General features: G+C 38.2%; 1 protein-coding gene across 1 annotated transcript in view; it reads left to right on the top strand.

Moving 5' to 3' along the window:
- LOC132552719 (sine oculis-binding protein homolog) overlaps positions 1-14,339 on the top strand; it is a 38,244-nt gene extending 23,905 nt beyond the window's left edge. The window contains exons 3-4 of the mRNA XM_060216912.1: positions 8,063-8,143; positions 10,573-14,339. Of these exons, the coding sequence (XP_060072895.1) occupies positions 8,063-8,143; positions 10,573-12,656 (2,165 nt within the window). The 3' untranslated portion in view covers positions 12,657-14,339. The remainder of the gene's footprint in view (positions 1-8,062; positions 8,144-10,572) is intronic.
- The last annotated feature ends 331 nt before the right edge of the window (positions 14,340-14,670 follow it).

Raw genomic sequence — 14,670 nt, 5'->3', positions numbered from 1 at the left:
CTCTATTTCAATGGTGACGTCTATTTTAGGGATAGTCTTGTCAATTTATATTAATATACTGTCTTGTTAGACATTGGTAGGCTAGTTAGGGGCGTAAATCAATACGGTTCTCCTGTCTCGCTGGTAGGAGAACGTTCGTTTTGTAACCTGAGAGGATCAGTCGCTGTAATGAAAGTGTCATGGACGTCGAAAAAAAATGATATTTCCTTTCCACGTAAATGTCAGTAGAATTTCAACGTCGTCTAATTATTTGGGAATTTGAAGGTTGATTGTCACATTTGAATAATCTATTTTGTCTGCCGTCAGAAATTTAGTGTTGAGGACAGATGGGGTATTGTATATCGGACAAGAAAAGTAACACGATCATTGATTTGAAGTAAACCAGTAACATTTTTACAACATGTTAGAGGCAGTGTTCGATCATTGCTGTCACCACTTCCTGTCAGTAATACGCATGTTCAGAGAGTAGCGATAAGTTTTCTTTCACGTAAATAACCATTGCATTGTAGTTCCTAGTATAAACATGCACTGTGCTATTTAAATCTACTTTTATTTCAAACCACTACATTCATTCCGCATATCACTAGTATTGGTGTCAGTACCATGAAAATGAATACGTTAATTCCACCGTTTCAGCGATCAATATAGAACAAAACTGGTCTGACATCAACGCCCTTCCCAGATTAGAGATTGCTTATCAAGAGAGATCATCTTTCTGGTGTTGAGGTTTTTATGAAATATATACTGATGGTGTTTATGTCAATGTCGGCAAACGTAGTCGTAACATTCTAGACGACCTGGTACATAGAGATATATCTACTTGTTACTATTGTGTTACAGTACTTAGAACTCAAATCCGACTAATCCTTGAGTCGAAATTCTTAAAGAAGAAATTAGGACTAATTTGTGAATGTATTAGTATAACGATTCCAAATGACAGCAATTACTGCCGTTTTACCATGGTCATATACATACAATTAAATAAAATCATGACATTTGACACCAGCATATCGGGAAAGTTAAACATGTAATGTTGCCTTTAATCCAAATACATGTCATAATTCTATGTTAACACAGTTTTAATAAAAGGTTTATCTCTCTCTCTCTCTCTCCCCCCCCCCCCCCCCTCTCTCTCTCTCTCTCCCCTCCCCCCTCTCTCTCCCTGTTGTATCAATGTAATAACCAAAGTGGCTATTTAATCCGTTTTTTTGTCTCTTACTTTAATACTGTAGATGTCACCATGTGACTATTGTTATTGTACTATATTGTATATATATTGATGGGAGAAGTCGATCATAAGTTGGTAAAACTTACAGACCAATCCCTTTGACATGTTATTTTATCAATAAAATGGGTTTAAACTCAAACTCCTTTATTAACACAGTTATAATAAACGGCAGGTTTATAATACATGTAATAATTCTATGTTAACATTTATAATAAACGGCAGGTTTATATATATAATTAACACGATAGTATAAGCTCGTCTCACACATTTCAACCTCAAAAACATATGGATACATTAACTGATCAAGACTTAAGTATTTCATAGTGTAGAAAGCAATAAGTAAACTAATCAATGCAATATTATCGATACATATCATTTAAGTTATAAACACGGATATCACAATATGCTGCTACAGAATATAAATTTGGCTTTGTCAGTAAACACTACCTACATTCAAGACATCAAAGGGATATAGTTTCATAGATATTCTCAAGTGTTGCCCTATTCGCTTTCAATGTATCTCTTATAACTATTCAAATTATTGTAAGCGTTGAAATAACCTTCATGTGGTCATGTTGGACAGGTAAATATAGGTGGAACTCCCCAACCCCCTATCTCTCACCCCATAAACTGCAGCAATCTCCCTTACTGTTTCCCAATGGTGATGCGTGGGTTTTTCTCGCCCATTTCGACATTCTCCTCTCTTTCACTGACGCAGAAACGTCTCGTCCTAAGCGTGCAACCGTGGGAGTCGCCATTTTCTTTCTTTTTTTCTCAGTGTATTACGCAGGTGCAAACTTGTTGTGACGTCATCAGAGCAGCGTGAACATTTGTAAACAGATCTAGCTAGACGTAATAGAATTTCCTCAAATGAATAGCGGAAGTTTATTTTTTGGGAAATCATGTCGTGTGATTTCCATAAGAATAAAATAAGATTATGAAATCCTAACTTGGGCAGAATATCCCTTTAAACGATCTGTGGTATCTGGACGAAAAGCATTAACGCTTAAATACCCAGTTATGTACACCATTAAAGATGTTGAATTCTCCGGTATTTAGACATTAAAAAGTACTTAAAAAAGGGTTAAAGGATGATATCAGTTCATTGGTTTGGGATATTCAAATGTTCGTGCGTAAATTACACGGAGACACATGAACGTAAAAAGTCTCATATCCGAACGTAAGAACGGCGTAAAATAACAATATTCCAAACAAGTAAATGATAAAGACCATAGCCAAGACATTATAAAGGACGATGTCCCCTAAATTTATGATACGTTATATATTACTTAAATGTATATCTAGTATATTTCTAGATTAATTTTAAAATTGCTACCTTAATATGTATGTTCTGCTGTTAATATCACATAATATTTTATGATGAAAAACACAAAGGCTTTGAAGGGCTGGTCAACCTTCTCAAAATCTCCAGGAAAAAGAATTGTTATCTTGTTCTGGCGTTCATCTTTCGGTTTACACGTGATAATGGCGGTTGCAGCACCACTTCTACAATGTCACTGACATACATCAACCATTGTTACCTTACCTAGAATAACAGACCTGACAGGAGAACGTGACAGCTTTGTGAAGACTACAATAATGCCCGTCATTCGATATCGAATTCCGTATATTTCTCCAGTTCTCCAAAGTATTGTCAGGGTATCCACGTCGGATTCCCACGTGTCCCGTGTTTCAATCTGCCATCGGACTGCTGTCACGTCAAAGGAAACACCAAGCATCCTGTGCAATCGGATCCCTGTCCGGATATCACGTCACTATGTACGCTTTCTTGTTTTCAACAAAAAAGATCACCATAAACAAGATAGTTATTATACAAATGACCTATTCATTTGATTGTTACTAATCAGGACGTAATCAGAGAAGGAAATAAGGAGAGGACAACGAGCAGGATAGCATATCACGTGACAGACGGGCTGATGACACACATACTCCCTCTTGATCTACAAGAATACTAACGCACGTGTTACATCTAGATACTGAGTGTATCATATTGTTTTACATTAGATTGGATACATGAATCAAAGATCTCTATGAAAGGTTACCTATATTCTTCCACTGCTAAATACTGTTTCAGAATAAATACCACAGATAAGAATAGAAGGTCGCTCGCATTGTCCGTCAGTGTTTGCCTTCAATGAATCTTTTATAGACTGCACAATGATGAATTGAAATCGAGCCTATGGGATGAAACAGACACTTTATAACAAAATTTGCCGGATAAATGTTCGGTTGTTTTACGTAAATATACTTGTCTGTTGAAGTTGAAATCTTTTACCCATTCATGCGAAATGACGCCTGTCAGAAGTCTTCTCAATTTGTCAATTTTTATAAGCTGAACTGAGTTTTCTGTTAATGTTCGGACATAATACTATTTACTAATACTAGCCTACACTGGCAAGACTGTGTGGTTATACGATCTGCGTAGAACCATACAAAACCAAACACAGCAATTGTGGTGATTATAACTCCACTCTGTTATCTAATTTAACACTATCTAAATTTTGCTTTGGTGTCCTTGCTCGTCTTAGGGAGCACCGACTAACAAGTCTACAAGCGTTACCCTCGCCTGCCGCCTTCTGTCTTGAGTAGCACCATATAACATGTGTACAGTGGTTACCCTAGACTGTCGGGTTCTGTCTGAGAAACATCATATAACATGTGTACAGTGGTTACCCTACACTGTCGGGTTCTGTCTGAGTAGCACCATATAACATGTGTACAGTGGTTATGATAGACTGTCGGGTTCTGTCTGAGTAGCACCATATAACATGTGTACAGTGGTTACCCTAGACTGTCGGGTTCTGTCTGAGTAACACCATATAACATGTGTACAATGGTTACCCTAGACTGTCGGGTTCTGTCTGAGTAACACCATATATCTTGTTTACAGTGGTTACCATATACTGTCGAGTTCTGTCTGAGTAGCACCATATAACATGTGTACAGTGGTTACCCTAGACTGTCGGGTTCTGTCTGAGTAGCACCATATAACATGTGTACAGTGGTTACCCTAGACTGTCGGGTTCTGTCTGAGTAGCACTATGTAACATGTGTACAGTGGTTACATCTAGACTATCGTCTTCTGTCTGAGTAGCACCATATAATATGTGTACAGTGGTTACCATCGCCCGCCGACTTCTGTCTGAGTAGCACCATGTAACATGTGTACAGTGGTTACCGTAGACTGTCGGGTTCTGTCTGAGTAGCACAATATAACATGTGCACAGTGGTTACCATCGCCCGCCGACTTCTGTCTGAGTAGCACCATGTAACATGTGTACAGTGGTTACCCTAGACTGTCGAGTTCTGTCTGAGTAGCACCATATAATATGTGTACTATGGTTACCATATACTGTCGAGTTCTGTCTGAGTCGCACCATATATCTTGTTTACAGTAGTTACCTTAGACTGTCGGGTTCTGTCTGAGTAGCACCATATAACATGTGTACAGTGGTTACACTAGACTGTCGGGTTCTGTCTGAGTAGCACCATATAACATGTATACAGTGGTTACCCTAGACTGTCGGGTTCTGTCTGAGTAACACCATATAACATGTGTACAGTGGTTACACTAGACTGTCGGGTTCTGTCTGAGTAGCACCATATAACATGTATACAGTGGTTACATCTAGACTGTCGGGTTCTGTCTGAGTAGCACCATATAACATGTATACAGTGGTTACCTTAGACTACCGGGTTCTGTCTGAGTAGCACCATATAACATGTATACAGTGGTTACCCTAGACTGTCGGGTTCTGTCTGAGTAACACCATATAACATGTGTACAGTGGTTACACTAGACTGTCGGGTTCTGTCTGAGTAGCACCATATAACATGTATACAGTGGTTACATCTAGACTATCGGGTTCTGTCTGAGTAGCACCATATAACATGTATACAGTGGTTACCCTAGACTATCGGGTTCTGTCTGAGTAGCACCATATAACATGTGTACAGTGGTTACATCTAGACTGTCGGGTTCTGTCTGAGTAGCACCATATAACATGTGTACAGTGGTTATGATAGACTACCGAGTTGTCTGAGTAACACCATGTAACATGTGTACAGTGGTTACCCTAGACTACCGGGTTTTGTCTGAGTAGCACCATGTAACATGTATACAGTGGTTACCCTAGACTGTCGGGTTCTGTCTGAGTAGCACCATATAACATGTGTACAGTGGTTACCTTAGACTACCGGGTTCTGTCTCGAGGAATAACATCTAACATAAGCTTCAGATGTTACATATACAATGATTATCTTATTCAATCTGCTTGTCATTTTCATTCAAGGTTCGCAATCTTATTAAAACAAGTACAAAAAACAAACCCGTTGATTACACATTATACAAAAGTCACGTATGTATACAGTGTATGTAACACAGACATGACAGAAACAATATTATTTTTATAACGATATTGTATTAGCACTGGATCAACAGACACCTATAAGAGTTTTCACGACAGATACATCTATGATATCAGGGGTAGCGTATGTATCAGTGGATTTCATGTTGACAACAAAACGCTGCATTTTCGAGATTTTTTTTAGAATATTTCACCGAAACATTTGACTTGAGAGCACATGGTTTTCTGTACATTTGACGTAAGAACACATGGATTTCTGTAACGGATATGTATCCGTCTCATGTTTACCTGACCAGACATATTAATCATTACATAATGTCACCTGTTTTGTTCGATGGTTACAGATTTCTTGTCGCTAAATGAATATCGTTATCACGGTAATGAAGTTTGAAACATAGCAATCTCTTGTTAATTTATATTCGATTCTATGAAGTTTTCCTATTATTTTTTTTTACATAATGACAATATTGAAAGTCAAATAGGACCTACTAGCCACTCGGAGCAATCGTAATGCTCTCATAGTATTTAATCTTATAGCAAGGGAGATAAGGGGAGGAAAATTATCCCACGAATGGGGATCATCTGACGAGCGAGGTGCTGAGCGACTGACTAGAATTGTCGTCCTACCGAGTAATTTATAGCTTTCTTTGGTTAGAAAGCTGAAATAGGAGACTTTTGTAAGTTTATTTGGAGTAATTTGAGCACATGTCTAGACTCTGTAAGGGTTTCGTTTCGTCCTAATTACCCATGCCGTATTATCATGATGCCCCAGCCCCCGAAATGGAAGAGGAGATGATTGCACCGACATGTCTTCATTTCTCGCACTTACGTTCACACAAATCCTGAGTGTCTGTCCGCGTCAACTGAGAGGTAGCTAGAATTAGTTGGTAATTATAAAATTTACCCGAGAGGGATATCAATCTCCCCGATTAACGTTAAAATCGGAGACTAATTTGTAATGCACACCTCTTGTAACGTTTTTCTGAGCTCACCTGGACTCCAGACTATCAATTAGACTGAAGGACAGGTGTGAATTAGTCGTTAAATCTGATAGCTCTTTCCTTTTGAATTGAAACTTCGCTTCACAAAAGAGTCCTATAGTTAACAAAGAGAGAGCGGCCGGATTTAACTAGACTTACATACCAGTCGGAGAGTTAAAGGCAAAGAGCCGAAACTTTTCTATGAGTCATGAATATGTGCTGCAAACTTTGTCACCAACCCGATAACATTCTCGAATGAAAGTCAAGACCCCGAAAAAGTTGACATAAGGCGGGTATAAATTTACAAAACATAAGTATCGTGAATAATTGTCAGAGGCTTTCAAGATCTTTTAAGGAGTTAACTCGCATGTGAGGTCTGTATAAAAAAAAACCCTAGAAAGTGGATATATACACCTCTCGCCAACTTTGGTGGCCATGATTGTTCGTCACTAACTTACTTATTTACAATTCCTTTATTCACGTATTTTGATACGCTGTTTTATAGTTTTCATGCTTTCTTCGGTACAGCTGAAATGTTCTATAATCCTTTTCAACACTTTATTTAACCCTCATGCATACTGAGTAACCTGTTAACACACACAGTTTATTAAAACTGTCGCATGATACAAAGACAAATTGTCCCAATACAGAAACATATGAGTTTCTACCAAACAAAGAAAGATAGATATAGAATTCCAATATTGCAAACGATTGACATAATATGGAACTTCTGAAACAATCGCAGACGAGAAAACAAATCACTGCAAACAGTTAATTACTATAAAACTTCAATCAAAGTCTGTAAGATTCGTGAAAATATATCGCCGCGAAATTATCTGGAAAAATATAAAAAAAAAATGGTAAACAGTAGTTGTGTTTACTCATTAAGACTAAAAATTTTCTAAACATCTTGTGCACTTTATGAATCAGTGTATACGTCCCTAATAGATGACAGATACCATGTGATTACCGGTCCTTTCAATAGCATAAGGGCTTGTCGCCCCAAAATTATCGATTTGGGCAATCAGATGGTTATCCTCCATGACAGGTGTCCCGACAACCACCCGGTAATTTGCTACATTTCAAACTGATCAGTCTGCAAGTATCCATTACGGCTATAACATGACAACATTTACTACTCCGGTATATTTTCAATGATTTGTTTATAACGATTGTTTAGTGGGTAAGTGGTTAAGGTATTGATATTTCACGACTTGGGATAATTTGAGTTGTTTATGACACGTAATTGTATATACTTACTGTATTTTCCGGGTAATTTTACGAAAATAATGTTTCTAAAAATAATTTTCGTGTCACAACAATTATATATGTCAGTATACTTTGATATTGTCCTCGATAACGACCCATTGACTGGCTTGCATTCGTCAGTCAGTTTAAACGTTCAGTAATTGACCAAGATATCTTTTCCTATTTATCTATTTTTGTTTTTGGTTTTGTCGTTGTAGGCAGAAGTAACAGCGAGTCCAGTCTAGCTGCCCAACATCGGAATCTGGTTTCAGCTCTTACGAAGAAGCACGGCCTGACAGGTAATAATTCTGGTTCTTAGTCTCTATGTCAACAGTAGGTAATAGAGGATGCTAGGTATACGCCTTGTTTTCTGTATATTACTGTATGGATGTAAATCTCTATAATTTTGACATGATATTGAAACATTTTGACAAAATAATGAAATCGGCTATTGATCAGAACCATTTACAGGATGTGTACTATACCTCAGTTTTCTGTGTCAGGCATTTCATCATTGAGAATTTCGGCATTAATTGAAGGTACATTCAACGATATATATAGATATGTGTTGATAATGTAATTGTATTTGGTCTCATCGGCTACATATATCATGAACATCACTTTTCATACGGTCACCGTGTCATCTTGATCACCATGCAAATCTATTTATAATGACGTCATACTTTAGACATATATACAACTACCAAATGAGATCGTTGTTGGTGATGTTGCAAATGGGATGCGCACCAGAAACCTCGCTTAAGCTTGCTAAAGCATGATTTATCTCCCCTTGTTGATATCACTGATTGTATTGTGCGTTTATCAGGCATGACTGTCATACCGAACAATAGATCTAGACAAGCAATCAGCGAAAAACGTGGGCAGGTAGCGATCATTTTTGTATAATTCAATTCTTCTTCATTGCGAAATTCGATTTTATATTGTAACACAATAATGAATGTCTGCATCTAGCAGAAATATTTACGTGGTTATGTGACATCAATTCAAGCACGTTTACCATTTTTTCTCGATATTTATTGAAATGTGTTTTTAAAAAACCATTAAGGGCCGTAAATCAGTTATGTGATATTAAGAAGTTATATCCGTTCTTGTTTTTAAACAATATTCTATCTTCAGTATTCCGATAACGATGTCTGATCTAGGGTAACGAGCCGAGAGAGGTAAAAGTGTATAACAATACCATCTCATTACAGAGAAACAAGGAAACATGATACGAGTCTCCTCTTCAGCGGACAGACCCACAGTTACTTCTGATGGTCTGCTGAAATTGTATCCCTGCAAGCTAATCCTTCAAAAGGCACCCGATTTAAATCAAATCTAGCAATTTCGAATCCACCCAATCGATACAGAGTGTAGGGTGTCACTATTTCGTATTTTCGAGAGAAAGAACGTGCATCTGGCCCTTTACCGTGTCGAGTATTGAGTGTCGGGGATCGAACCACGCGCGACAATGATATCCCCTAGATATTCAGGACATGAAAACGGGAAGAAGTTTCATACCGCAATTAAATGGAACAGATACGCCTGGTATTGTTTAACTATTGTCTCCTTTTAAGTTCAGTCTGGCTGTCCTAAGAATCCAGCCGTGTACGTAAACATCTATAGAACTAGCGTTACACGAGGACATTAGCGTCAGGGTCGGGCTTAACTATCAGAGTGCTTGTTAGATTTTCACCGAGATCGGTAATCGAATCCCACGTTGATTGTTCCTAGTTCCCTCCGGGCCAGAAAGGCATATAATACGTATCCGTTACACAAACCATAATAGATCGCTGTTGTTTGGCCTTTCAAGTAAATAATAATTTGTATTCTTTTTCAAAATATGATATTTTTGTGACTTTATACAAAGGTATTCGTTTTACTTAATAACAAGAAACAAATACTTAACAAGACAATGTTTTATATGTAGCAGTACAGACGGTAAATCAAACTACACGCCACGACAAGGTCTATATTTCACTCTATGTTCAAAATATTCCTTTATTTTCTCAAATTGCATGGACTTCTTAATCAAATGGATCTAGGACTACATGAAACTTTTTGAAGTACGACCAGTAAACTGTAGTTTGTAATCGTCAGCACTATTCTCGATACCATAGAGCACTATAATCATTCCTATTAGGAAGTCATCATTTGGAACAATGATAAACTAAATGTAATTCAAATTTATTTCTGGTTTTTTGTTCTGGTGAAAAGACATTCTATTGTTGATAGTGGTAATAATTCATATCTGTGCACGGAAATACAATCCATTAAAACGCTATTAAATTCAATATGAAATTAGCTCATATTTCAAACAGGCTCTCTTGTTAGCCGTCGACATTAAATACGATATCTCACCAGAGAATTACCGATGGAATTCTATACAATGTGCATTTGAATACCTTTTTATAGAGGCAATTCGCCATCGTGCAACAGTATCTAGTTTGATGACGTCATGCGTAGGTAGGGAAATCGATTAATATTTATTTGTATCGTCTCTATACAAAAATGTATGTCACCGAAAAAAAACAACTATCACCTTTCTCAAGCTTTTATTGACGGCTAAACACGCTATCTGTTTAAATTTATACATTGTGTGGGCACATAACACTGGTCTTTGTACTTTATGCAATGTTCTGGACATGTTCAGTGTCTGCCACTAATTACCTATGCAACATATGTATGTCACAGTGGATTTAAGTGGTTGACATTTTTCCATTAACAGGTGCTCCAGACGGAACCTTGCCAAGTGGCTACATTACATGTGCGTGGTGTCAGAAACCTGGAATCAAGCTTTTTACATTGAAGACTTCCACCACAACGAAAGCCTTCTGTAGCGAGGTTTGCTTCACTCAGTGTCGACGTGCATCTTTCAAAAAGAACAGAGTTTGTGATTGGTGCAAGCATGTTCGTCATACTGTAAACTACGTAGACTTTCAAGATGGCGAACAACAGCTTCAGTTTTGCAGTGCTAAGTGTTTAAACCAATATAAGATGAAAATATTTTGTAAGGAAACGCAAGAACATTTACAACAAATTCAGACTCCTAATGACAATGTTTCGTCATCTAAAAGTCCGGACAGACAAATTCTAATAACACCAGATCTGTGGATGAAGGATTCGTCTCTGACAGAGGAGAAAAGTGAGAACAAATCGACGGAGACGGCATCTGACAGAGATAACCACAAGGAAAGCTACAATAACAGAGGGAGTCACAAGGAAAGTCATCGGGAGGGTCATAGTCACAAGGAAAAAGTGGCACACAGAGACAGCCATCGTGAGGAGAGAGAAAAGACCAGAAAACATTCGTCAAAGTCTGAATGGAAGAGTGACCTACACAAGTCACATTCTCATAGTGAGATAGACAGATCTAGGAGTGTAATGGATCGGCTGGTTCGCGAACGCCACCGGCGATCGTCCTCTAAGGACTCGGCTGGTCTCGCAAGTCCACAACTCGCGTCGTCGGACCCATCACCTACGGCTACATCGTCGGCACAGCCTAATCCTATGTTCGCGAACGCTGCTGGATACCCATCTATGCCTATAATTCCGCCGCACTTGTGGGGTGCGTTCGGACCTGGAATGCCTCCTATGGGTCCAATCCCTCCTTGGTTTTACGGTGGGTATATGCCTCCAATACCTGGGGTTATACCAGGAGGACAAATTCCCAACACGGACGGTGTGCTCCGTCCACCAAACAGTCGGATGTCTACACCAACACCAAATAGACCGGCTCTGTCTCCAGACTCGTCATCACCGTCAGCAACACCTAACACGAATTTAACTGCAGCAAAACAAAGTAGCACTTCAGCAACAGTTGGTGGTACGAAGTGTTCCCAGAAAGTACCAGTACCAGGCGTGACATCTTTATTGACCGGAATGGCAAACACCGGACATACCCCATCGGTGCTAGGGTTTGATCCAAGTTTAGTAGGGGCAGGGTATAGACATGGATCTCAATACCTTGGTGGCATGCCTCCAGTGACTATGATCATGCCAGTTCCTTTCCCCCTACCCGTTCCCTTCCCGGTGCCATTACCTCTGCCATTAAAGATGGAGCAAATCATGGAAGTGTATAATAAAAAACAAGAACAAAAGAAAACTGAAATGAAACACGAATCTGTTTCCCAGCGGAAACAAATTGATAAGCATGTTGGCGAACCCGAAAGAAACCACAGAATAAAAGTTGAATTAAGTGACTCTAGTGATTCAGAGATTGTAAAGAAACACGATAAAACATCGCTTCACTGTGTGTCATATTCAGAGAGGGCAAGTAGTGTTACCTCTTGTCCAGACCTATCCGACATCCATTCGTCAGCGCATGACTTATCAACGCGGAAGCGACCTTTGACACCACGACTTGACGGATCGTTGGATCTGAGTAAGAGGCCGAGATCGGAGGCGAATGCCTCGCCAGACTCTTATGACGGCGTCATCGATTTATCAATGGACAGTTCTATGATAAGGTATAAAATGTCGCCGGGTAAGGAAAATAGAGAAACAAATGAATCCGATATATCTCAGGATGGTGAAGAAAGAGACATTTCCAATGGCGAATTAGGTTTGAAAATTCCTAGAATTCATATCATTACACCGCGAAGTGAACCGCCACTAAACCAGCAACTTCCGCTTCCTCCAGCGGAACACAAATATTCAAACAGAAGGGGACTTATTCTTGATGCCCCATGTACTCCGAATCGTCCTAGAAGCCCTTCCCCAGAGCGGAGGAACTATGTTCGGTCGGTACCTCGTGACGTAATGGAGGCCGCAAGACGGCGCTGTCTTCGCGCTAGAATTCGTACAAAGTAACTTCACTTAGAGGACGTGGTCGTGTGCAATGCAGTTGTTAAATTTTCTTGGAAAGTTACTTTGGAAAAGATTACTTGTACCGTTATGATCTGTATGATTTTTCATTAAACGGTCATAAATGTGCTGCGTATGAAGTGACGTTCTTAGGAATGAAAAGAAGCAACAAAGAAAAACTTGGCTACTTTGATATCTTCTAAACCAATCCTTAATCATTTTATAAACTTACATGTGGATAGCTTCTTTGAAGATTGTTTTGATAATATATACAATGTACCGTAGTTAGGCATGTTGTAGAAACTTTATACAAGGGAAATAACTCAATTTTCGGTAATGGTATCACTTCGAATTTATTTCCCGTTTCAATTGGTCCGTGTTGTGTTAAAAACGCGGTTTCCTTAAATGGAGCAAACATATTTCAAGGAGATAACAGAAATATTCACTGATTGGTATATATGAACCGATGCACACAGACAGCCTGCCATAGAAACGTGACCTTTGTATTAGCTGTTATGCTTTTTCTTTGTTAACAAAGTGCTAACGTGATTGTAATTTAATTTATTTTGTTGTGTTTATATGTGGTACATATATATATATTCTCATCGACATGTGTTTTTGTAACGGAAAAAAATTGTTTATTAATTCTTATTTCAATTCTAACCTTTCCTTTCCCTACAGAAGAATATGTTTAAGTTTAAGATCGCAACCAAATTGTAACTCTACCATATTAGATGTTCGTTCATGTTACAGTAAAATCAAGTTGACGTCAGCTGATACACAACAATTCCCGTGATGATAAAACTATCGGAAGGCAATCTGAAGTGTTTTCGAAAACGTAGGGACTGCACTTAATTATCTACACCGTACTGATATCAAAAATTTAAAACATTTACTGATTAGCGAAATAACACAGAACTAATAACTCAATTTAAAGACCTATTTTGACTGTGAATATTTAAAGCTGTTTTTTTTATGTATTTCAGTATGTACATGTTTACCTTATCGTCTAGACATTCGACGGTCATTTAATTTTTCTTTTATTTTTAAATGTTTAGATGTTAATTCTTAACAAGGAGAAAATTACTATTTTGAGCCTTGGATCCAATTTCATTCCAGCCATTTCTTTTTTAATTTAAAAAGTCGTCTTTGAATACAATTATAACAGTTTAAAACGAATATGCCAAGATATGTTAAAGAAAGTTTTATCAAGCGACGCTGCTCCAAATGTGACCAGATAGGTTTTGGTGTGAGGAGTACGGTTTACTGTACATTATGTGAACATGGCAGTTGACTAGGTTTTGTTTTATCAATATCACTAAGAACTATGTTAATCTATTATCCTCATTCAGTTAATTTATTCTAAAACGATATCTTACTTACCTATCCTGAGACACCAGAAATGATATATGTCCCTGACATAATCTCTTTGAAAAGATCTTATTGAGTTTTACTCTAATACTGCCAATATGTGTACTTGTATACAACTGCATGGACAATGAAAGCTTGTCAATATGGTTTACACTGATTCTAGGTATGAGAAACACGCCTTCACTCACTTCAGTACGTATCAATTGCATAGCAATAGTATTTGTATCGATATAGAGCTTACGTTAATTTGTCCATATTAAAGTTTCTGTTGCGAAGGTTGGAATTTATTTGCGTAATAAAATTTTGTTGATAACACAACTATTGTTTTTTTTCTCGGTTGGAATATTCTTAAAAGTTGTTGTCACTAACCCAGTGCTTTAACCCTGCTTAATCGCTAGCTCATTGATCAATGCCTTCAATGTCGCTAGTTCATTGATCAAAGCTTGAAATTTCGCTGGTTCAGTGACTAAAGCCTGCAGTGTCACTATCCCAGTGACAAAAGCCTGCAATGTCACTTGCTCAGTGACCAAAGCCTGCAATATCACTATCTCAGTGACCAAAGCCTGCAATGTCACTAGGTCTGTGACCAAGGCCTGCAATGTCACTAGTTCTGTGACCAAAGTCTCCAAAGTCTGCAATGTCACTAGCT

The sequence above is a fragment of the Ylistrum balloti genome, unplaced genomic scaffold, assembly GCF_031769215.1.
Source record: "Ylistrum balloti isolate Yb309-2 unplaced genomic scaffold, AGI_CSIRO_Ybal_v1 Utg370274, whole genome shotgun sequence".
In the NCBI taxonomy this organism is placed as follows: domain Eukaryota; kingdom Metazoa; phylum Mollusca; class Bivalvia; order Pectinida; family Pectinidae; genus Ylistrum; species Ylistrum balloti.
Note: the sequence above shows the minus strand (reverse complement) of the source record. Positions and strands in the feature narration are given on the sequence as shown.